This window comes from Amia ocellicauda, chromosome 8 (genome assembly GCF_036373705.1).
Source record: "Amia ocellicauda isolate fAmiCal2 chromosome 8, fAmiCal2.hap1, whole genome shotgun sequence".
Lineage (NCBI taxonomy): Eukaryota > Metazoa > Chordata > Actinopteri > Amiiformes > Amiidae > Amia > Amia ocellicauda.
The window spans coordinates 7,167,887-7,193,898 of NC_089857.1; the positions used below are offsets into that span (position 1 = coordinate 7,167,887).

The 26,012-nt window shown below is 40.3% G+C and overlaps 1 protein-coding gene across 1 annotated transcript; it reads right to left on the reverse strand.

The window, feature by feature from the left end:
• Positions 1–11,577: 11,577 nt before the first annotated feature.
• Positions 11,578–20,732, reverse strand: aqp3a (aquaporin 3a). The gene is made up of 6 exons (XM_066711945.1): positions 20,508–20,732; positions 16,000–16,126; positions 15,325–15,462; positions 14,921–15,039; positions 14,278–14,495; positions 11,578–13,789 (listed from the first exon to the last, which is right to left on the reverse strand). The coding sequence occupies exons 1-6, from the start codon at positions 20,613–20,615 to the stop codon at positions 13,612–13,614; spliced, it is 888 nt and encodes a 295-aa protein (XP_066568042.1). The 5' UTR covers positions 20,616–20,732; the 3' UTR covers positions 11,578–13,611.
• Positions 20,733–26,012: the final 5,280 nt, after the last annotated feature.

Here is a 26,012-nt window from a genome sequence, read left to right on the forward strand (position 1 = left end):
GAGCTTCCCACTGAGGTCTTGATTCCTGACCACACAGTCCAGACTCAAGACATATCTGTTCTTACTATACCTGTAATACAGCACTATTATGCACTTTAACTATGCTTTCCTTATGCTCCTGCATACTTAAGTAATGTTAGCACCTGTGACAGGCTGCTGTCTGTCACGGCACAGCTGCTGCTGACGCCCGCTGCTGACGCCCCCAGGTGCCCATGTGCCGCAGTTGTGTTGTCCTCTCCCTCGCAAACAAGCTGTAGACTCACGTGGACTGTAATCTCTCTCCTTCCCCGACGGAGACAGCTAACCGCCGTGAAGGAGGACTGAGTCCATTACCCCTGTCTGCCTGGAGCACCCCGATTGTGGATGCTTGTGTCTTCGTTTTGCTGTTTTGTTTTTGTTTTTGTGTTTCCCCCCTTTTTTTGACAAACCTGAACTTAATAAAGCCTGGACACAACTGGAAACGGAGACTCTCTCTCTTACTCCCCGTTATTTGTGTCCGGCGTTCACAGCACCCCTATTATTTTACTGTGATTTTCCCATGGCCCCTCCCTCCTTTTAGCACAAACCTAGGACTTAACTGTATTATGTCTGCTCTAGTAACAGTAACTGATCCGAGGGCCCCACTTCAGTATGGAATCAACATTTCACTCTCACTCCTTCTTGGCTCCTCAGATGCTCGAGTTTGTGGTAGCAGGTTTGTCACTCTGCTGGTGGAGTTGTGGAGATAGATAGAGATTGTGGAGATAGGGTCCCTGTTTCCAGCCTGCTTCAAAAACCTATTTTAGTACTGTGGTGTAGCCTGTTTTTGTTTCTGAAAACCTTTTAAAAACATTTAGTTTCACTTTTAGCCAGCAGCGTTCAAGGACTGCTCACTCAGCTTAGCTGCATTCCCCCCCCCCTTCTCCCTCTCCCTCTTTCTCTCTTTCCATTTCCACCTGCCAGCCGTTGGAGTGAAGATGGGAGCTGTTGTGTAACAGTGCATGCCTGAGCTTAGATTGAGGTTATATACACTCAGATCCCATTTTAATGAAAAAGACTTTACAGATGCCTTAAATTACTGCGGAACGTGTTCTGATATTCTGGTATATTGCCAGGAATAATATTGTAAGTACAGAAACAGACTCAGCGATTAAAGCTACCATTTGTGGTCAAGTATTAGATAAGTATTTATCTTTGTCTGATTCATTTGAACACCTAGCCAGCATTGGTAAAATGGATTCGATTTTTGGTTTGGTTTGGTTTGGTTTTGAACCACATAGATTATTATTTTATTTATTTAGCTGTTGGCAAATATATAAATATACCACAACGATCCTCAGCTTTGAGAGATGGCAAGATACAACTACACCAACTACAGTCTGTGCTGGACCTGGGCAAACTTGGTGCTCCTTCATCTTCTGCTATCAAATTGTATAGCCTTCACTGCAGTCTGTGTGCTGTGGGACTCTTCCTGCAGTAACCCTGGAGTCCTTTGACACACATTGTCTTGAGATTAATCTTTCTCCTAGGGAGGGGAAGATGTGCATCTTCTGCTCAAATCCATGACTAACAGCTGCTCCCCAGTGGAAGACTCTATCACAGACTTACACAGCTCTTGCCAGCACAACCTGACTGGCTACAATAACCACTGAGCCACCTGGAAGAAGGTTAGAGGTACTCATACCAAGTCCAGCCTGGCACAGATCACACCCAGTCAAGAGTCTGGCCAATCCTGCCTGGATAACCTCCCATAGCTGTGCATGCTGGGGCAGTATGGTCCTTTAATATGGACAAGTTGAAATATTTAGTGTTCAAAAAAAAAAAAAAAAAACACCTTTTAATTTAAGCAGAAGATCGCAAATATCCTGAGAGCCTTGCCCAACTACAAAGCCTGGGATTTAGGAAGAGGAGGAGACTCGGGATATTGCAGAAGTGCTTAATCGCAGGAGGGAAGCAGAGAAAGGAGGGAGAAGCCAGGATATGGTGGTGAACACAGAGCCCACTACAGGATCCGATGAAGCATACACATTTTCCTGGGTTATGAACATGATAAACAGGGCCTTTTCAATCCACCCATATAATAGTGTATAACTGAGAGGGGCTTTTAATAGGTCAGGAGGAAATTAAGCACCCACCTGACAGCAAGATTGTGCAAGCCTTTTTCACATCTGACTTGGAGATGAAGGCAACTGTTATTTTAAGGAATTCCTCCTTTATTAAAAAGCAAACATGTTCTAGGCAGAGGGAACACTGTCAAAATAGCAGAAGAGGAATCCTAGGTTTAAGAATGATATTTACCACAAAGGGGTAAAACCAATGTTTGTGCTGATCATTTGGGCAGGTGTCCACCTGAACATTCTGGTACACCATGGAGAGTTTTTTGCAGGCTGTGCATTCCTATAGGGACTCAGTCAGCTCCTCTGCCCTCAGTTGCAGAATCATGTGCCCACTTGAGTTCTCTCCTGAGCCAAACAGCTCCAGATGTTGAGAAGTGTCATCTGCCACTCTCCTAAACTCTCTCATACATTTAACACAACAATGAGAATGAGGATTACAGCTCAGTCAGCAAATCAGAGGGGGCACTCCATCTTTGTAAGTAATTATGGCTAGGGCAGCCCTACACTAATATACACTAATGCATCATGCAAATATTGCTAAAGAAAATAATTAAGGACTAATCAATACTGACAAGGAGGATAAAGATTGGGGATCTGTAAACGGGTAATTTGGGAAGTGCTAGTCTTCAGAAACCCTGCTCGTCTTTCCTGTTTGCTGTGCATGCACTGACATGTTTATGCAACTGAATGATGTACAGCCCGGGAGTAATTTTAGCTTGATGAGAAAAAGAGCACAAATAGAAAAACAGAAAGAAAATCTGTAATTGTTTCAGAAAGCCAGTTGTTTTTCTTCATGTTTGTTTCACTTTGCTTGTGTTGTCAAGTAATGTTTTCAAAAGAACATGTAAGAACTGCCTTATACAGAATGGCAGGTTGAGACTGAATCAAACTGAAACAATGACTGGGATTTAAGAATATCTGAACCTATAGAAAAAAGGCGGGCTTAATAGTCAGTATCTAATGCTATGGCAGCTGCACTGAGCCAGTTGAGACATGCAGGCTGATTCAGGAGCATACAAACAGGTTACGCCATGCTACAGGTCATATAGGCCAAGCCTAGTATTTAAATTAATCAAAGACTGGAATGTCTTCAATAGTTCATCATGGAGTAATGTGGCCCCTCTCCCTGTCTCAGTCTCTCTCCCTACCTCCTTCTCTTCCTTTTCCCTCCCCTTCTCTGTCTGAACCCATTTGACATATAGATATTATCTACGGAACACATAACACCAAGAACTAAACAGAGCCAACACAAACATCACAGTCACTGGTAGCTTTGGCTGCACGTAAGCACCTATTCAGGGAGAAGACTGACATGTAAACCTTGGCTGTGGGCGTTTTTGCAAGGGAACTGGATGGCCCCACTCTAACCGCTTTGCTGTGGGGGTGAGAGAGACTGGCATTTGGGCATTGGGTTGTATGGAGGGGTCTGTACTGGCACTGTACTGAGATATCCCTGAAGCCAGCCCTGACACCGCAAGTTCACCCTTCTGCTGGGTATGGTTCTAGGCCTCAGTAGGCTGTGGATGAAGATACCTGAACTTCATGGATATGTTCCAGCACCACTTGAAAGAGAAGAAGACCTGGTTTATCTGAGCGAAGGAGCCAGAGGAGAGGAATGATTAATAATTTACTGAGCTCACATCTTGAAAGAAATATTAGCTGATAAGTAGCATGACAAGGATGTTTGGATGTGTGCATTGCTTTGGAGGGGTTTTCTTGTGTGCGGCAAGGCTCTGTAATGAATGGATGGAGGGTGGATCAGAAACCCTGGAGGACGAGGGCTTAGGCCCCTCATGTCTACATGGACCACAGCAGAGCCACCAGGAAGACATTAAAAAGGCTCTGAGTGCAGGAGGAAATGACTGAAGGTCAGAGATGGGAAAGAAACAGTTCTCACAATACTGCACACATCACTGTAGGGGTGGGGGATGAAATTAAGGTAGTCAACCTTCTCCATAATATTTACTTCCCTGTGTGAAATGACTTCCTTGTGTGTAATTGCTCCCCCCCCACCACTTCTCACTATAGCTATTTTCAAGTATTTATCACGTACGGAACTGTGGTTAAATCCTGTCTTTGTCACAAAAGGTTTTAAAAGGCGTATCCTGGCAGATTACTGAAGGGAAAAGAAAAAACATAAAAACCTTGCATTGTTTGGTGAAAATAAGCTCTCAACTTTGAGACTGGTGACAAGGCTGCTGCCTGACAAAATAGGGTTATTTTTGGTTGTCCCAAGTTCAGCATCTGTTGATAAAATCAAAAGAGAGGTATTTAGGAAAAGGCTTTTTATGTTTAGGATCCTGACATGCTCTTTATTTAAAATGATCTTTCCTGGCGGGGGAACCCACAGTCCATTCAACTTTTATTATCACTCCTCTCTGGAGACAAGGTGTGAATGTGGATTTCATAGGTTTCCTCAAATTTTAAATGTAAATACAAATGTTAGGAAGTACTGTACCGGTTGTGTTTATGAAACTGCTTTTGTGTTGGCTAGATACTAGATAACTAGTTACTAGATAATATCTTATGCGGTTTCATGCATATTATTACTCAGTTAAGGCTGCTCATTTTAATATGGCAAGGGCTCTGTACAGCTCTAAAGTTCATTGTTATGCTGCTGAGCAAGAACATGTAGAATCATGTTATTAGATCACAACAAAAGGCACTACCGCTGATGTACAGTAGTGTGTAAAAGTTTTAGGCAAGTTGTGAAAAAATGCTGTAAAGTAAGAATGCCTAGAACAGGGGTTCCCAACCCGGTCCTGGAGGCCCCCCTGCCCTGAATTGCTTAATTCATTCCTTAATTGAACTAACAATGCAATATAAGGCTCAATTATATAATTAAGAGCTCAGTTGGAACAAAAACCATTAGGGCAGGGGGGCCTCCAGGACCGGGTTGGGAACCCCTGGCATAGAAGAATTGGTGCTGTTTTGAAGACAAAGGGTGGTCACACCAAATATGGATTTGATGTAGATTTTTCTTCTGTTCACTCACTTTGCATTTAGTTAATTGATAAATATAATCTATTAACATGTCTATTTTTGAAAGCATTCTTACTTCACAGCATTTTTACACACCTGCCTAAAACTTTTGCACAGTACTGTAGCTGTATTTCGCAAAGCTCCTGTAGCTCCAGGCTGTTGCTTTCCAGTAAATTGCTTAACAGTAAGGCTGGAGTAAAACCTGAGTAGAACAATAGTCTGTTACACAGCATATGCATTTGAATATTATTTTCATGAAGCAGAAAATATGCTGACAGTCAGTCATACAGTTTTGATATGCTTTAATTGCACATCAGTTGCCCTTGATACATTTTGCATGAGCTTAAATTACAGTTCATTCCAGCAATTAAACTCTGATTCAGACAGAGCAAATAACAGCAGGAATGTATGTGATAGCATCTTGACTAACCCAGACATCAGATGCGCAGACTGGCAGGAAATGAATCTGCCTGTGCATATTGAATCTGATCAATTTTATCACTGTTCAGTAAAGGACGTAACAAGTAGATTATTTTTTGTTGTAAAAATGTAGCTGATTCCACATTGAAAAGGTTAATTCAGATGAATGTTGTCATACCCAACTTTCATCTTTCATTCTTCACATTCAAAAAGCTGTTCTGTGTCAATGTGCCTTGGAGTCTGAGGGGTCCTCCAACACTTCCTGAAACCATCACTTCAGTTTATGTAGCAGTCTCAATGCACTATTTAGTTCACTTTGTTATATTAATGAAAATCACGTTATTTCACATTTTATTTTGAGTTCTCTCTCCCTGTCCAGTCCCTGTGCACTACAGAGCTATTTAATCAATACATTGCATCACTGAATTAAGTTTAGGACATCATTCCCGCTGCCTACTTGGATACACTTAGCTGGTTTACACATTTTCAAAATGGTTTCTAATACACCGTCATATAATTTTTGGAAATATAAACTTTATAATATGTAAATAATTTCAGTTTTTGTATTTTGCAAATGTATTCAAAATATCTTGAATATTTCAGAATATAGCATGTTTTGGGAAATGGGTGTTATAATGTTTTGATAATATAGTATATTGTATAATACACAATTGTTAGGAACAATATATTGTAATATACTTTTAAATATGTATATATTGCAATGTATATATTGTCATGGAGTGTAAATTCCCAAATGTGAATTTGGAGGCTATAGGACCATGGGAGTTGAGGAAGGTTCACACCATCTTGGGAAAGGAGGCTGATTTGCCACCAAAGTGCGGTGATCTTGTGTGTAAAATTTAAAATAGAGGTGGGCATTTTTCTTAAACTATGATCATATGGCCACTTTTGTAATATATTCAGAAATATAATGTGCAATGGGCTTATTCATTAAAATCTTAAAACATATATGCTCCAAAAAATATTTTATTTCAGCTATACATTTATTTTACATTCAGATCAATGTTTTGATCACTTACCTGATGAAGATATAGAGATTGAAACATTGATCTGCATTTTATTATTATTTTGATTTATGAGATACATACACACTAACATGTAAAGAATATTATTCCATTGCAGCTGTGGCACACAATACACCACAAAATGCCATTCAGGATTGCATTGGGACTCAATAGTTTTTGTTGGTTGTTTTTCTTATTTTTAGAGATTTAGAGATTGTACCTCTGAGGTTCATTAAGAGGAAGTAAATCACTCAGATTCAGTTACATTTCATAATAGTATTGCAGTGAGACGATTCCACTTCATAGTAGAAAAGTAATAAATTCAGGTGTTTTGCTGAAACTACTCATTTACCAACATGAGCAAAAGGCCATAAAAGATGAGACACTACCCACTCTGTACTTGGCTGAGGTGCACAGGAATGTTCTTTTGTCTTCAGCCAGTCAGATGGTACTAATTTTCTTCTCACATCTGTTTAAGTATCGTACACTTTTACCTGCACTGGCCATTTGGTCTTGCCTCTTTCTGAGTATCTGTGCTTCTCACGCTATAGGAACGATGGCCACACATAGTATTATGTTGTCCTTATATTGTATATTTTTTCATCCATCGTGAACTGAGGTGGGTGCTGTCAATCATTATAGATTGGAAGAAAAGAATAAAGGGAGTTAGTGCAAGATGTTGTTTATTAATTTCTTCAGCTGTGTGGCCCTTACCAGTCCAGCCCTTACTCCTTAACTCTAGCCAAACTATCAAATGTAGCACATATTGTTATTAAAAGCAATTACAAAACAAGCAATTAAAAGAGATCAAATACACATAGACACATATAAATTGAATTATCAAATGTATTGATTACATATTATAATTAGAATCAAAATCAAAGTGAGAAATGTGCCCTAAACAGTGGGCTGAGTCTCCCTAAATGTGAGAAAAAAATATGTCCTCATGTTTGAAATAAAGAAAATATGCAATCAAATCAAAGTGTAAAATAAATCCAATCCCCATCACCAAATCATTCTCATGATCCGGTACCTGCACAGGCAAGCATCTACCAAAATTGAGCCCTGGACCTGCTGGATGAAACACATCTAAAAGAACACACATTAAAAGGTTAGAAATTGGCAGTGGCACCCACCACTTCATCTGACAGATTGGTAGGAGATAAAGTTAATATTATAGTGCTTCTTGATTTAAATCTCTTGATCAATCCTGTTTCCCTCATACAATTTTAATTTTTGTCAAAAGGATGGAGTTATCTACTGAATGATCAGGCTTAAACATATACGGGAGGTTACTTGACATATCAATAGGTATCTGTAACCTGGGGTTGTATTTTCTTGTGGTGGTTGTTCTTATCCATTTATTTCTGAATTAAACATGATTTCTGCTGTTTCATGTTAAAATTCTACCCGATTAAAAAAAAAAACCACTATCAATAGAATGCACCAAATCTTTGGGTTATATATGGAGTTTTGAAGACTTTATATATGATAAACAATACCATTAACATTAGTCTGTAATTAATTATCATGCATATTAACATACTTAATCAATCTTTATTTGGTATGGCAACCTTTGCATAGTTGTTTCAAAGCACTTTACACATTTAAACCCACACAGGCTTGTGTCCTGTAAGCACATGCCTGTTGTGAACATGCCCACACAGGTAGATCACCTACTGTATACACCCTTACATACACCCTTACTATTGCTTAAATACAGTAGATGCAATGCTGATAAAGATGAAATGGTTTATCTTTTCTTAGAAACTAAGCCTAGCCTGTATCCATACTGCTTTATGCTTATGACACCCTTAATCTTACTCTGATGCTGACATACTTTTGTTTAATGCATATAATTTTCTATATATGTAAATTATATTCAGTTATTGTATATGATTCACAATTATGTAAAATAGCCATTTGTTGGTTTATCATATGCCAAAGCTGCATTGTGCCATGGGACATGTTTTTATCATAAATAAATAAAAAATAAAAAATAAAATAATAATAATAATATAATGCAGATCACTGTTTTGATTTCTATTGATCTGATTTGATTGATTTAGCATATATGTAAGTGTGTGGGTCAGTGTGTGGGTTTTTAGAGGGTTTTTTGAAGAGACTAGGTGCTTAGCCCAGACACTGACCCACCGCACCCCAAGCACAAAATACAGCTAAATGTATTACTGACAAATTGCATGTTTTGGAAGAACACTTTATTCCGTTTCAGTAACAACTCCTGTATCTACCCTTTTCTGTTAATGCACACCATACTCTTTGTCTTTCCTGGTGTCTCCATCTATTTGTTGTCTGTGTCTCTCTTTCCTGGTGTCTCCATCATATTGTACTATTTGTTGTCTGTCTGTTTTTCCTGGTGTCTCCCTCATATTGTACTATTTGTTGTCTGTATGTTTATATGAACACATTTTGTCACTAAAAGGAAACTGTTTTAGATTTAAACTAAACTTTCTTGTCGTGTGTGTACATGCACTAACCAGCAATGATATAGAGTTCTAGCTAGGTGGTTTATATGATGTTAGTAGGTTAATTGAGTTGTTTCGTGTTCTCCCAAAGAAATGCTTACATAACCGTTGTTATGCTGAGCCCTAAGGTTAGCTAGCTAGCAAACACAACCCCTGCACAAAGCTGTAGCCGCTAACTCTGTCTTTGCTGCTACACTTTCAGTTGCTGGCATCCTCTCAAACTCATCCACTGCTCCTGATTCCTGGTCAGGGTCAGGTTCGTTGGACAGGGTAGGAGTCTTGCGAAGTAATAAGCTGTGCATTATGATTGCAAGACACGCAAGTAGACGTGTGTATAAATTCCAAGTATGTTATAAGTAGAGTGGTCAAACATGTTTTACAATTTTAACAAATAAACCCAAATAAATCAGGCACGCATCTAACCTAACTTATGTTTATGTTACAAAAATACTTCAACTGAGCCTTCACCCCAGATTAAGATGGCTGTTAGGCACCAAATACGTGATTGTATTTCATCACCACCACCATCTTGGATCTAATTTACCTAGCGTCATTAAAAATACATTTTAAAACTTAAAGTAAACATATAAATACAGAAGAGTACATAAACTAGACTTGAAAAACCATCAAGGAAGTCAAATTTAATATTAGATATTAGATCTTTTCAGTGCATATTTATTTTCAGTTAAGTAGTGTAAACTGCACACAAAGTTTATTTATTTTAAACTGATCAATAAATCGTATTTCATTGTAATTATTTATATGCATGTATTTATGTATTATTTTGTACCATCAACTTATTGATCATTATCGTGTCCTCTTAAAACTGCTTACCTATTGCCAGCACATTTAAGTTAATGTTGAAAAAGTATTATACATATACTTATTCTATGAGAAAACATACATTAATTTAAAAAATACAGGAATTAATTAATTACCATCAATTTTATTTTAGATAACGCAGTGAATAAAATGTTTATTGATTAAATCTCCTATTCTGTTGATTCCTCTCTAACTCCATGATTAATTTGACAAAGTTTTTTTTTTCCGATACAAAATTGATTTTTCCATATTCCAGAATGAAAGTATATATTTGTATGAATTCTGAACACCTTACACAGTTTTATAAAGATTAAAGTAGTGTTACTAAAAACTGGATTTTGTTTTAGAAGAGTAGGTGTGCCATGCATGAAAATATCTTTAAGAGAAAAGGGTATAGCAACTTCCTCTTTGCGTTTCAGCAGAGTATTTGTTTTATGATGTTGCATAAACAGCCATTGAGTAAACTGTCTACATTGGTACACTAAATAACACAAAAAATATGTGGGTAAGTTATAGCTGCCATCTTTATGGTCTTTTTTCTTTGGTCAATTTTTATTTTAGGTTTTTTTGAAGACCAAATGAATATGGCAAGTGCATATGCCAATTGGGGCATAACAGCCATTTTAATGGTTTCTATTCTTCCAAAAAAAGAAAGAGGGAGTTCCAATTAAATTTTTATTTTGTTTATTAAGGGGTTTAATTGAACTTGAATGATTTTATCTGCAAATGTAGGAATAAGAATACCCACAAACTGAATACAACCAGGAGTCCATTTGAAGGGAGAATTAGCATAAGGAAAGCATAAGCACTAGGAAAACTATTTTTAGATAAAGGAATTGCTTCAGATTTTCCCCAGTTTACTTTATAACCAGAAATGTTTCCATATTCTTTAATAATGTTTAGAAGACTAGGTAGAGATTTATCAGGATTATTCATAGCATTATTTTCAGTTTAAACTCTTTTCCTACTCCTACCTACTACTAGTTGATTGAAGGATTTTAGCTGCAAGAGGTTCAGCTATTACATTAAATAGCAGAGGTGAAAGAGGACAAACTTGTCTTGTTCCACATAAATTTTTAAATAGATCAGATGTATACAACCCTGTATAAACTGAAGCCAGAGGATAAGCATATACAGTTTTAATTCAGGTGATAATAGTTATTCCCAAATCCCATTTGAATAAATGTATAATAAAATAATTCCCATTCTACCTGATAAAAATGCTTTCACTGTATCTAAAGAAACAGCTAAACCTGGGTCAGAAGTATATCTAGTAACAAGCATAAGGTTTTATTATTTTCAGAAGAAAATCTCCCATTGATCTCCTTTTTGATCAGTGTGAATTACTAAAGAAATTGGGCGGTAATTCCCACATTCTAAGGGATCCTTGATAGGTTTGGGAATGAGGGTTATTGGTACTTGTTGCATTGATGGGATTAGGTTTTTTCAGTAAAAGACTGATCAAAGATTTTTTGAATTTGTGAGAGAGTGTCAATATTCATTTTATAGAATTCTGATGTAAAGAAATTTCCTGAAGACTTACCCACTGATAAAGAATTGAATGCCATGTTCATTTCATATGTTGTAATAGGTTTTTCGACTGATAATTTATCTTCTGTATTTAAATGGTGTAAATGAAGATCTTTAAAAATCTTCAAACTGTTATGTGTGAAGAAATGATTAAAGAAGCACTGAAATAATGCAAGTGGAAACAGTAAAACTTTACAGTGACACACATCCCACATGTTCAGGGAAAAAAATATGTATTATTATACAATCTCTCTGGCCTAATAACAGGTATATATGATACAGTACAAAAACAATAGTTGAAAAATACAATAGGGTAAATACAAAATAAATGACAGATTGGCTCGATACAAATACAAAATGTATCCGTAAGGTTAACAAATTGTGACTTATAGCTCCAGCCCTCTGTTGATACACAACACATATATTCTTATAGTGCACTTTTGAAATACAGGCGGGAAAACACTCCTACAAGCATAACAAGGTAAAAAGATAGGTGAGGATCAGTGTGCAATGCAGAACGCCAGAGCTAATAAAATATCAACAAAAAGAGGAAGAGACCAGAACTCTGCAGCCTTCCCTCCTTTGGCAATTCTGCACCATCCACTGTGAACTGTATTCTGATTGACTAAAAGGAAGTTTCAGAATCGAGCTGAATACTTTTATTGGTGGGGCTGGGGGAATGGGTCAGCACAGAAATGTGCGGAAGAGAAACGTTGGGATTAGGGTAAATTGTGTTTTGAAAACAAAGTTCTGCTGAAATTCCTGCTGTTTCAAGTTAACTACAATCTCATGTGCACTTAATATTCCTGTTCCATGTTATTTTCTCTTTATAGTTTTCTGCCTTTTAAACACAAATGGTTCCCATCTGTGTGCTAAAGCAGGTGTGGGCATTTTATATGACTTTGATACAATCAGTAAGACATGGAACTGTATTCTGTATCTCCATTGAAGCCAATTCAACTCCACTGGCACAAGTGATGTTTTTGTATTTTTTAACACCTGGAGTGTTATGGGTGCTCTGACCTATTTGCCTTCAGAAAAAGTACTGCCTAGAATCCAGGAGGTCTCGCTTGCTACAGAGTTTTTCTCCAATGAAGTTCAGATTGTGCTGTATTCCTTTCACCTGTCCTCCCCCATCCCTCCCATTCCAAAAAAATATAAAAACATGAATAAACAATAAAAATAAAAATAATAAGAATAGATAGCACTGCTTTGTTTTACAAGACAGATGAAAAGTTGAAATGACTTACTGAGTTAATGAATGATTAATGAATGACAGGCTTATTTCACAGTTATAGCATTTCAGCATTACCCTTGGCCTGGAAAGTCACTTTGCTGTAAAACAGTGTGGGTGCAGTGTAGGGTATAGGCGATTCATTGGCATATTCAATAAACAAAAGGCAGACTGAAAACAGAGTTCAGTGCCCTGATTCAGAAAGCCATCCATAAAGTATCAGTGAGCCAGAGAAGACACTCAAAGGATGACTGGATGGATGGTTGGGTGCTTGTTCAAGAGGCAGATGTGGCTATTGAAAGAGTTTGTTCTCCTTTGTAAGCATTTTTCAAATGAAATTCGAGCATGCTTCACAATTTCCAATAATAATCATAATAATAATCAAATGCTCAACATAGATACTCACCTAATCAAGTGTTAGAAAAACACATAATTGCATCTATATAATCATTTCAGATTCTGCCAATGCCTACATTCATACTAATACAAAAAACAACAGCTGTGTGTATACTTACAAGATTGCTAAAGAATCGAGGCTATACGCTGCTTTGTTCTTTTAAAGACTGTGTAGACATTTCCAAAAATTAATACAATTCTGTTGATTTGTCTTGTGACAGAGAGCTTCTTTTGCTTTTAAAATGAGAAGGAAAAAAACACATAAAAAGCATCTAAAGCCATGTTTAACCACACCTGGCAAAACATAGCATTGAAAGAGTTCTGTACATAGGCTTTGTAGAAGGTGTCTTTACTGGAGCTGTTGTGCAGTGGTGATCATCTCAGCTGATGTGGTTTGTGGGTCGGTGTGAGTTGATGAGTGGGGTTGGGTGCCTGCTTCAGCCCTCTGCTGCCACCACTGGGGCAGCGTTGGCCCCAGACCCAGTAGTCAGTAGAATAATGTGTGTGCAGTAGGGGATAGAAGTATCATGGTTTGGAGGTCAGTCTGTTGAGGACAGGTGGGGTTGAGCTGGGGGTGCTTGTTGTGGTGATGCAGAAGTGGGGAGCAAAGGGGGAGGGGATCACAGGAGCTCCTTGTTAGTGTTGGACAGTTTGATCCTATCCTCTCCATCCTGCTTTGCCTTCTCCCGGGCCTCCCCCTCCACATGGTATCCCACCATTAGCTGGTATACCAATACGCCCACAAAAGAACCCAGGAAGGGGGCGAAGATTGGCACAAAGAACCAGTAGTTTTTGGCACTAGACGGAGAGAGAGAGAAAAGGAGAGTGAGAGAGAGAGAGAGAGACATCACTTTGTCATGCATTTATTAGAGTAGCCCCTCTCCCTTCATTCTAACTCAGACCCATGGAAGTCAGGCAATAGAGCTGACTGTTCATATGTCTTGACAACTGTTTTGACTGCATAGAGCACTAATGTAATTATTGCTGTATTTGCTGCTACCACTTGTACTACCCCTTAATCCCACACCACAGAAAATGAGGCACTGTATTCTGCTCTTGGTTAATGTTTATTTACGATTAGGACTGAAGGTGTAAATCACATTTCCTGCTCTTACTGGGAATGAGTCTTTGAAATGTGTATATTTTGTGACAGTTGTAACATTCCCTAGTTAATGGCATCTGCTAATAAATACATTAAAATTAAATAATGTTAAGGATAATGGACACTTTTGAGGGCTGATATGGAGGAGCGGAAAGAGAGAGAGAGATCGACCTGATCGACTTACGTAAACACCTCACCACCCCAGCCAGCTATGGCAGTGAAGAGACGGGGCCCCAGGTCCCTGGCAGGGTTGACAGCGTAGCCAGAGTTGAAGCCCATGGACAGGCCAATGACCAGCACCACGAAGCCCACTGTGAAGGCCTCTAACCCACGTGGGATGGGGTTGTTGTACGGATCAACGATAGCCAGGATACATACCACCAGGGCGGCAGTACCGATCAGCTGGAGGGGAAAAATAGTTATTTCTCCACTCAAAATCACTAATGTCTCACCTCCTCCCTGAAATCTGTATCTTTTGTAGGGAAAGGTCGGAATCACCCTCATTTTGTGAGTATATTAAAAATTCCTTATAGCAGTAGTGCAGTATTCATATGGAGGCTGCAAAGGATTCCTAGCAGCAGAGAAGATGGACTGCCAAGAAGGAGGATTAGCCAGAGCCAACTACTTTGCAAAGCAGATAAGGGCGGCTATAATAGTTCATCATCCATTTATTACTATGACACAATGAGGGCATTTGAAAAAGCTGTGCGTGAATTGAGAAAATCACCTACTCTTTGGCACACTGCAATTACCTCATGTGAGCGTTATGGAATATAGAAGTGTTATAGTGGCTCCAGCTGGGCAACGGGCAGCTCCCTGTGACTCACCTGGTCAAACAAGCCATTGAGGAGGGTCAGATGGTCAGATGGGTAGGTGGCAAAAATGCCTGCAGTGGCGTTTTCGCCAACCACAAACAGCTGTCCTTGGCCAAAGCCCCAAATGGCATCTGGGAGGAGACGTGCAGAGATAGATGTGGATTATTGTGCAGCCATGGGGTCTTGTTCCTTAGCACCACTTTTAATGGTACGATGCATTCTTAACTTTCTTTTCTATTTTAAGTGCAAACTGCCTACTCTGTACTAAATTCATTACTGGGGAAATACAGAAGGGAAAATCCACCCCATATTGTCTCCACTTGTTAATATAGCAACATATTCATATATAGCTACATATATACATCACTCACTATACAGTATATCACTCCCAGAGATGTCTTTAACAGCCCACTCACCAAAGTACAGGCCAAAGATGATACCAGCGCCCAGAAAGGAACCCAGGGTCTGAGCTGCAAAGTAAACTGGGAACTTCTTCCAGGGGTCTCTCCCTAGCAGGCACTGGGCAAAGGTCACAGCGGGGTTCAGGTGCCCTCCTGAAAGAGTCAGAGAGAGAGGGATGAAGACCTCATTCAAAACAGTCATGTTTTCAAAGGTATTTCTGTGGAGGATGAGTTGAAGTGTTTAGGCTACCACACCAATGTCACCCACTCTTCTATGGAACACTTAAAATCTAAACTTTTTTTTCTCTTCTGTTCTTATTGATTCCCATACCCTTCCAAACTGGAAACAAACAAACACACTAGGAAATGTTCTTATTGTTTTTTTGTGTGGGCTGTTCCATTCTTCTCACCCATGTTTAGAAGGCAATTAAATTCACCCTACAAGTCGTAGGAGGTATTTAATTACACAGGGCTTTTGACCACAGAAAACTGAGCTCTCAATCAGGCAGCAGATCTTATACAGCCTGGAGCTACTAGTGTCACAGCTCTTATCATTCAGTTACAATCAAGTCCTCACACCACAGCTGGGGGATTCTACTGGCCATTTTTCACTGGAAAAACTTGCATAATAGTGTGCCAGAGGTTCTAGCAGAGGAGGAAGAGGAGGAGGAGGAGGAGGGGTGTACACACCTGAAACTTGTCCGCAGATGAGGATGCCTAGGGTGGCTCCAAAGCCGAAAGCAAAGTTGACAGTCAAGAACCTGCCGTGTGTGCCACCACTGAGGATCACCTGGGCAACGCCACCACAGCCGAACATCTGGAAGACAGAACAGAGGTGTGAGCCATGCTGCAGTGCTGTGGTCATTCTGTTGCCCTCTACATTGGCCACTGGTATAATCCTTGCATTAACATCCAACCACATCTTTGCATAGGCACACTACAGTACTCTACGAAGCCATTGTATCGTAATTGATCATGGCAATTGTTGACCAAGCCCTTTCAATCATAATCCCACCCAGATACATTTTCACTGTGGTCTTAGCATGGAAAATACTCCAAGAGGTTTCACCTCATGAAGTGGCAATGCTTTTAATCCATGCAAAATACAGCTGTGACTAACCCGTGTACAGAAACTGAAAAGCGATTACACATTGGAAACCAATGATCGACACCAACACAAAGACAGTAATGTGATATACCTGCCTCAACACCAGGCTGTGTGGAATTCTCCAAGTTGGATTTCGGGACGCTTCAAAGTTTTTTTTTTCTCCCCGAGAGCCAACGGTGTGTGCAGTGCTAGGATTTGGTGTGCCAGTCAACTGTACAGCCCTATTTCTGGTCTGCCTTTGCAGTGGCTCCGTGTGGAAGGCTGGCACAATGGGCCGTGTCTCTGCACCGCCGGGAGTCTTTCAGGCGAAACTGTATTATGCCATAGCTCTGACTAGAGCCACTGTACTGTGTCTCCTTTTCACTAAAGTAGAGGGGGATTCTTAGGCAGTGAGAGGTGGAGGTGGGGCATTCAGTGGTGAAACAGACTTATTTTTCTTAAGATCAAAGCAGACTAGGACACAGCAGGTCCAGGGCTTCGGCTGTGAAAGAAGCTCATAGAGACGGCAGCGGAATAGTCCCGTCAGCAAGTCCCGAATGCCAGCGTCACAGGAGCGTATTCTGGGCTGACATTGAGGGCTGAGGGGAGACTGGCCCGCCTACTGATACAGACCCTTTCAACACAGTGACCTTCTGGGACTAAGAGAGGCCTTGCTTGTTTTAATCCTGTCTTTATCTACCAGGGGCAGCCAACCCTGGTCCTGGAGAGCCACAATCTACTTGTTTTTATTGGTCACACAATTTTAAATTAATTTTATCTATTTTCTAAAACAGCTAATTGGGAAGGACTCTGAGCTGGCCCTTGCTGTATAAGAGCACCACTGGAAGTGTCAGCTATGTTTGCGTTCAGATCTAAGTGTTTATACCGAGTCTTCAAGTCTTGTCCCATAGGCCTTACTCTCACTTGAATAAGGAAGGCATTGTTTGAGAGGGAAGTTAGTGCTCCAGTGAAATATTATCTGTTCCAGGAAGGATAGGGTTAAATCACCTGTTAATTCACTGGCAGGTAAAAAAAACTTCCTGCTGTTTGCAAAAGATAAAACAAACCCAGTGATGAAATAACATATAAATACCTATTTTCTAACAGATCGTTACTATATTAGTCATCATAATCCAGTGCCACGCACTGACAGCCCTGCCCCTGATGACAAACACTACCAAAACACAACAGCATATTTTCCTCAAGTTTCCTTCCCCAGTTCCGTATTTTTTACTGGTGACTAACATGCGTCTGCCGTTACATTTTCACCTTGCAATGTCACGGCATCTTTCTGCTACACGGATCCCATTGTCTCAAGTCCGCCTTACCACTCCTGCCGCCAACGAGGCGCCCCTAGGGTTCCCAGCCAGCGGCACTGCCACGGTGTAACCTCACTATATAATTCCTTTATGAATAAATAAATACATAATAATAAAAGAAGTATATAAATCTGTTGCCAAACACAAATTTGATATTTCATCAGAAAGCTTAAAGCACTGTGAAGGAGTCTGAAAAAAGGCAGACTTTTATCTTGCCACTAAAATGCACCCCTCGTAGACTTCCACTAACTGAACACTTTACTATACATAAACCAATATTTATGACTGAACTTGCTGAAAACCCCAGTCTAGGCTAAGGGTTAGCAGTAAAGAATGTATTGCTTTGTTTTGTTTTTTTCCACTCTCTGTTGAGATTGCAGAGTAGTTGTTTTGTCATTCAAGTCATTTTTTTTCTGTTTTATTTTGTCTTTTTGTTTAGTTCCTGTCTACCCTGTGCAATCTGTCCTTGTCTTGCAGGCATTCCCTGGATATTTACTTTTAATAGAGCTGGATTTCGATAGAAAGAGAAGTTAGAAGTTTAGCAGCTGTCCGTGTGTTCTGTATTGTACTTGCTTAATAACGGCAACTTGGCTATAAACAACAAAATTGTTTAGGACATTTATTGCCTGGAAAAGTTCTTGTTTGAGAACCCAGCCCAGAGCAGAAAGCTCCTCCGCTGAAGAGAGTAAATATTTAGGGTTACAGAGGCAACAGCTTTCCAAATTTGTACCTAATCTCAGACTGACAACAACAGAGAAAGAGAGCCAGCCCTACAGTATCAACACAAAATCCTTGTCCAAACCAGCCGCCTTGCAAAACTCTTACACTAAAGTGCACAAAAAAGCATGCAATAGACTGTAACATATAAAGGTGATTTGTTGTGCAGTTGGAAGATGGAGTTTGTGTTGATGGGAGCTTGTTCTTGTGGCTTGTCTGCTTGATGAGATACTACAGCAGCGATTCCACAGATGAATGGCAAACATGGTGGGAGGTTTTCAGCAGACTTTGCAGTGCAGCTGTTTGTGGTGTCACAGCGAAATGTGAGTTTGCTCGCTGTCGCTGCAGAAGAGACTCACCGCAGAGGCAAAACTGAAGCCTTAACCCGTAACCCTGGTTTGTGTACCCACTCGGCAGCTATAGCCATCAAGACCTTCCCACCCCTCAATCACCACACACCTCTCAATGCAAACAAGCACCAACCGAAGCTTGTCAGCAATCTTATCACCCCCTTTTCCTCTCCCCTCGGCTCAGTCGCAGACTCTGCACATGTTTCAACGTGTCGGATCGGTCCAGGAATGGGAAACCCAAACAGCAGGAGTCCCCTCAGGTCGTTAAGATTCAGGTTTCAATGCCTTGCAGTTTTATAGACACGAGACAAATCACGGGTCGGCTCAGTATAGGTTAATAAAGAATGCTATCAGCACAATCCTAAAGACAAGGTTTGGCTTTGAAAAGGCACAGTTAGCCGCGCCCTTGTGCCCACTGCAGCTCACACGTCTCAATGACAGATGCTAAAGCGTCGGCAAGGAGACAACAGTGTAGTTTAATGCAGGAGCCCCCAGAGTCAAGGCACACACTACATTCCCATGTGTTGCATAACCCCTGTTGTTCTTTCAGTGTAGTTAGGGGTAGGGCTGATGTGCTAAAGGTGTGACATAGTGCTTCATTTCACAAACGCACAGTACAGGGAAGCACGGGGGGAAAAAATGAAAAGAATGTGGCCCTTCTGAGATCCATTAACCTGTGCTTCTCAGTGACAATGTGGTAAAAAAATAAAAGTAAAAATAAAAGCATGGCCAGCAGGTGAAAAACATCGCAAGCTTTAGCCTTTCAAAGCCCCATAAAACCACCAAAACAGTGTGAGATGTGATTCAATTTATAGTACAAGCAAAGTTGCACCCTGATTTTTTTAATAGGCAAGGATAATCACAGCTCAATTAGCTGGAGTAAGTCACAGGCTTTCAGAGGCTTTTGTCTGAATGCCCGAGTGAAAAAGCTGTATTAAGAGTGTGTTACGGAATGTAACCTGTTTCTTATTTCCACAAAGGAAGGAATATGATTTTGTCCTATATAAACTTAAACTTGACTTATTTTGTGCTCTCCTTTCACACAGTGTGCTCCACTGGCTGCTTTGTCAAGGATCTCCACCTTAGGGCATGGCAACGAGCAGATATTCTAGAAGTCTGATTGCTGCACTAATTGAACAAGACACGAGAGGCACAGAATTTCTTCTACAGGCAACCACAGATGCAAAACTCTCTGTGCTAGAGCAGTCAGTCTCTGCTACAGATTTGTACAGCGGAGAGTCTGAAAATGGGAATGACAGGCCAAGAATGCAATACAAGAAAGACAAATAAATACACTTTTTTGCCACTTGAAAGTGTTCTTCAATTAACTTATAAGCCAATTCTCACAGATCTGAGCTGAAATTATTGTGCAGCACATTCCTGTGAAAGGAGTATCATCAGAGTGAGCACCTGTCGAAGCAGCGGAGAATGAGCCTTAAAGGATGTGTGATTCACTAGCGGGAGAGTCATGCTAAAGTGAACTCTAAACAGTCAGAATAAAACTGCAGCCCACAGAGTCAGCCTCCAGAACCCCCTCTTCTAACATACAGGCTTAATCTAAAGTGACACTGACATCATGGTCTGTTTTTAAGGAAAAAAATTACAGTAAAAGCGAAGAAATGACATCAAATTATTATATATGCAATTAGTGTTATTTTATTAGTAATTTACAACATAATAATCAATAATAGTCAGTTGAAGAGTAAAGAATTACAAAAAACTCACCACAAGAATGAGGGTCCCCAGACACTCAGCCAGAAACTGGCGTATGAGCATGTTCCTGACCTGGAAGGTGCGAGCCAGCTTGTCCAGGTAAAACTTCTGTCTGCCCATGGTGTTGCTGTGGTGGGACTATCCTCTAAGAGAGTATGGGACTAAGGTATTCTGGTCTGTCCACAAAGGTACCTCCACAGATTGCCGTCTGTCTGTGTGTTCTGGCAGCCTGGCAGTGACACCCAGTCTTATAAGACTGACAGTGGCCCTCCCCCAGTCATACTTCTCAGCTCCCTCCCTCCTTCCTTTCAGCATCTTCCACCCTCCCTTATTCTCTCTCTCCTCCCCTCATATCTCCTTCTCTCAGTTTCTCTCTCCTTGTTTTTTCCTTTTTTCAAGAATGTCCATCAACTGTAGCTGTTATACAATGTGAGTGGTGAGCGAGGGTCGGGGGGGGGGGGCGTGAAATACACCACTTAGATATGATGTTTTGCTTGGTTTTCAAGAAGGATAACAGTCTTATGATTTTGAAATACTTTTGAGCAGCATGATGGGTTTGACTGGACTAATGCATTTTAAAAGAAGGGGTTATAGAGAGATCTTTTCACATCCACTTGTTGAACAGTTGCAATACACAACAAGGGAATTAGTTTCATATATCAGGGCTTAAGAAATTAAGATGTTTTGAAAAGCATATTGTCTGTTAACTAAAATATGTATTTATTCATGAATTTGTTTGTTTGTGTTTTCTTGGTTGTTATTACAATAAACAAATCTTCTACAGGCCTGTTTGTCTGTCAGGAAATTCATCTAACAGCCACAGGAAGTGTAAACCTGATATAATTTTTTTTTAAATACACAACGTTGTAGGTTTCAAAGAGATTATAGGTTTTTTTTCAATTTGTTTGCTTTCTTCTTTTTTGTTTTGCTTTTAAAACCATTAAATGTAGTCTTCCAGTCAATCCGTTTTTAATGATCCCTGTTACAATAGGGACCAATGTGAAAGCACACGTAGCATTAGATTTGGAGAAAACACAATCAAGCAATCAGTCAGGTTAGCCAAATAAATCCACAGACAGACCGGCTAGAGGGACGAACTCAGGAACACGAGAGTTCTCTACATTTCCCATGTTTGCATGGAGCTTTACATTCACAAAGAGGAAGAAATGTTACCCACAAGAAACTGGCGTATCAGCATGTTCTGGATCTGGAAGGTGTGAGTCAGATTGTCCAGGTAGAACTTCTGTCTGTGCATAATGTATTCTGCCCCCATTTAGTCACCCCGGTTAACAGTGATTTTGAAGTCGCCACAAAGAGGGATTCAACTTTTTTAAGACTGCAACAACAGGTGTAGCCCATTCACTATCACTCACTGGTTCCAATACTCCATTCTTGACCAGCCATGTGCGTCTCAGCAAGGCTTGGTGGTGGCCTTTCACAATACAGAGTGGTAGCTTTACCTTCTGTTTGTTGAGCTCCACTGCCACATTCACTGTTCATCTCACTGGAGCAGTTTTCATCGTGTGAGGTGCTATAGATTCTGCATGTATACAGTCTCAGACAGGAAGGATATGGCTGCTCCAGTGTCCACTTGCTTTTCAATCCAGTAGTGGTGTCACCCAGTATCCGTGTCCGTTGCAATAAACAAAACACACTGACTCTTCCCCTTCTGAGTGGTTATCACTTTATTCATCCAACCATTTTATGCACTTTCTTCAATTTTCAGTCAGTTTTCTTTTGTTCAGTACTTTTGTTTGATTGTGACTTTGTTTTCTCATGTACGTTCGATGTGACCCTTTTTCCACAACTTCTACAGTCCAATGCCCCGTTTCCACTGGCTGAGCGTCCGGACGCGCCGTGTTTTGTGCCGGTTAACTTGCTGGTGCTGGACGCGTCCGTAAGCGTCCGTCCCACTGAGGACACGAGTCACTATCAGAATTGGAGATGTGTGTTTGACGAGAGACAGAGGAGGAGATCCGACACATTGTATCGGAAGATATAATCTCAAGTGCCGTGTGCGATCACGAAGAAATTACAGTTTTATTAGCAGCAACAATGAAATGTTTTACTGCTTACAGTTAATATCCGAGTGCATTAAACACTGATTTCACAGGACCGGTGCAGCGCCTGAAGGATAATAATCGCATCGCAGCAGCCGATGGTATTATATTGTATGACAGCTGGCCGTGTTCAGGCTGTGTGTGTGAATGTGTGCAGGACAATCCAGAGACAGTCAGTGTGAAGACAACACGATTCAGTCAACGTGTCCATTTACAAGATCAGTTAATGAACAGATTAATACAGCAGATCTGGGTTTCCTCTAATAAATGCGTCCATAAACGCCAGGACTGAGACGCGCACTTTAGTTCAATTATAACCGGCTATATTGTATCTGGATGATTAATCGTGAAACGTGTGTATTTAGTTTCGACTGTGACTTGCCCTGGTTAAGGACGTCTGATAAGTACATTATAAATAATACGGCATGAAGTGTCGTTTGCAGGTACAAATCTGTATTATGTAATAAAGGTAGTCACGCTATGCCGTTTAAAATACATATATACTAGCACAAATGATGACGATAATAATAATAATACATATTTGCTATTTATTTTATTGTTGCACATGGAAACGTATTCTTATGGGGACGTGTTTGTCTGAATATAATGTCTCTACACGTTCAGCTCTTCCTGATATCTCTGAACAGAAACGTGTGTTTATTACGCTGTTTACAATCATGTAAAGCACAAAGAATAAAACGCGCAAAAGTCCTCTCCACGTCGGGCTGTGTTGCTCGTAGTGTTTCCTGTCTCTGTTTTTACAACGAAACACAAACCAAACCCACAGTCGCTGCTCCTCATCAGAGGGACGGATCACAGCGGCTGGTTTTGCAGTAAAAGCTCCGGGACTCCGGCTCGGCTCGGCTCGGCTCGGCACGACGCTTAAACCAGTGGAACACAGGCCTCCGTTTTTACACCAACACTCTGCTGCTTGGTGAACTTGGTTACACAGCGATAGCATGGCTTGCCACCAAATGCCTTGGTGATCCGTCTGTCATCATCTTACTGGTACAGTTAGTTAGCCTACTTAGGATTTTGCAATACAAATAAGGGTTTAAACATTTAAACTCTGTCATGCACACACACACACACACACCCCGTGCGGGCGATGCTTAAAAAGTACAGTTTGATGAAGAGGTAACGTAGAAACAGCTAAGCAATATTGTAACAATTTAACATTGGGTACTTCAACAGAGAAGACACCACATTTTATTTCTCAGTGGAATCTGGTCTTAAAGTGCTGGAAGTGCTCAAAAGTGCTCAAGTGACTTTGTTCCTTCTTAAATAGAGTGTTTGGTCAGGATCTCTCTTTCCTCATCAATTGTTTTCCTTCACACACCTGTAATATAGAATTAACTTTATTTGTTTCAATTCAATTTTGAGTGTTGCTATTTTCTATTTTTGATTTTATAGTTTTATAGCCCCGTTTATGAAAGGCTTTTTTTTTACTTAGAATAACTAATTAAGTTTCCCTTATATGGTGCATCTTTGTGATCGAGAGACAGACTTCTTGCCCTGCCTCTGAAAGTGAATATTGCTATCTTTGAAATAAACATTTCCATGTTACCCTGTTGTATCTGCGTGCTGGGTGTGTGGAGTGTCGAACCTGCCTGGGGAAAACATATATGTAGAGGGTGGTTGGGGTCCCCCTTCCCCGTTACAATTACTGGGGGTGGCATAGTTGGGTACCTGGTGAACCGGTGTCATAACCATCTGTGTTGCTGGTGACACTCAGATAACCGTTTCAGCCACAAACTGGCTGTCCAGTATTCCAATCAGGAGGTGTGACAGGTCACCTGGAGGTACAAACTACAATAGTAGTGCACAACAGGGGGATCAGTATTGGCTCCTTTGAGGTCTCCAATGCCTTGCTGTGCCCAAACCAGTTGCTATGGGTGTTGACTGGGTGTATGAATTGGGGGACAGCGAAGAGGTGATGCGGAGATAAATCCAGTGATTTTATATTCTATAATATTTTGTACATTAAAAGTTGGTACCCCTGAACGCCCCTTAATAGTTTGTCTGGGAACTGTTTGCGGTGGCAAGAAGAGAAGAGAAAAATGGGTCAATATTTCAGCTTCTTCAGTCCTATGGAGCAAATAAATCCAGATAAATACTGTAATAAAACATTATTATCTTGAAGTCAATATTAATGTTTTTTTGCTGTACAAAAATTGAAGGCAGACTAATTTATTTTCCTCTTCTGAATTCTTATGTTGTGCAGAGCTGGTTTTAGTAAACAGGAACACTTACTATGGCAAACTCTCCTGTGATTAGAATACAGCATCTCTCTTTAGTTTAAGTAAACAAAACGGCAGCTCGAACAGTCTCCTGTTGTGGCGATGCGTTGATAAAAGGATTACTTATTTTACTTGCACTGCAGTTCACATCTTCTGCTATCTCGGAGGAATGTGATGAATACAATCACTTTTTTCACAATTACTGCACAGTGTTTTCTACCCCATCTCTCACTCTCATCCTCATCACTTGCCGTATACCATAATAGTTTTGACAGACACTTTTAATGTAGTGTTTTGAAATGACCTTAACCAATATTCAAACAGCTTCTGCAATAATACAAATAAAGCTTAACTTTAAATCACTTCTTAAGGTATCGTTACTTACTTCTCCTGTATTATAGTTTACTATTGCAGTCATAAGGATATACTAAAGTTTACCATGCTTTATGCCTCAAACTTTCTATAATAGTTACTCCAATATTATCATGAATTTTATAGTATTTACTATTATTATTTATTATCAGATCCCCTTATCCAATGTGTAATCTGGTGCTGGAAAGATTGATCAGAGGATGAACCCACATTGAATACTGAGTGTGTGATTCACCCTTACTCCATAAAGTAGTGGAATAATAGAAGCAGCCCAGCCTGGGCCTTAATGCCCGCTGGCCTTCAGATTGATAGAGGATTGCTGATTCCTGCATCAAGATTTCTTACTCCTTCTAATATTTCTCCAAAGCACTGATATTTTACGTTTATGTATTGTTCACATGGTGGAATACGCAAAACATCTTGCTAGGAGGGAGAACAAACCAGAAGCAGCAACAGGTGATGTGGTGTGTACCTGTAGTGTGAGTCACACGTGTCTCAGGTGAGTCTGTCTGTCATGCCTCTCATAGAGACAAACAGGTTTGGTGGATCAGGTGGGTGGCGGAGAGACAGGCCTTGCTGGTTGCATCACACACACCTCCAACAGAAGCCAGCGCAAAACAGCCTAGAGCAGTGTAAATCACTGGGCCGCTTCCCACACAGCAGTGGGAAAAACGCACAGGTTTCTGCATCGTGACCTATGAGTATGATAAGATATGGACATCTGTAGAATTTCTTCTGGCCCTGTGTAGCCAGCAGATGTGTGACCAGAATGCCGACACAGAACTTAAGAGTACACCGTGTTTCCTTTTCTGTGGGGAAGGACTTGAGTTGACAAGGGTTAATGT

Excerpts from the sequence above, each read along its gene's own strand:
- aqp3a (XM_066711945.1), bottom strand. The coding sequence starts at position 20,615 with ATGGGCAGACAGAAGTTTTACCTGGACAAGCTGGCTCGCACCTTCCAG. Across the intron at positions 16,127-20,507 it reads TGGGGACCCTCATTCTTGTG|ATGTTCGGCTGTGGTGGCGT; the intron begins GTGAGTTTTTTG and ends TCTGTCTTCCAG. Across the intron at positions 13,790-14,277 it reads TGGGGTGGTGAGGTGTTTAC|TGCCAAAAACTACTGGTTCT; the intron begins GTAAGTCGATCA and ends CTCTCCGTCTAG.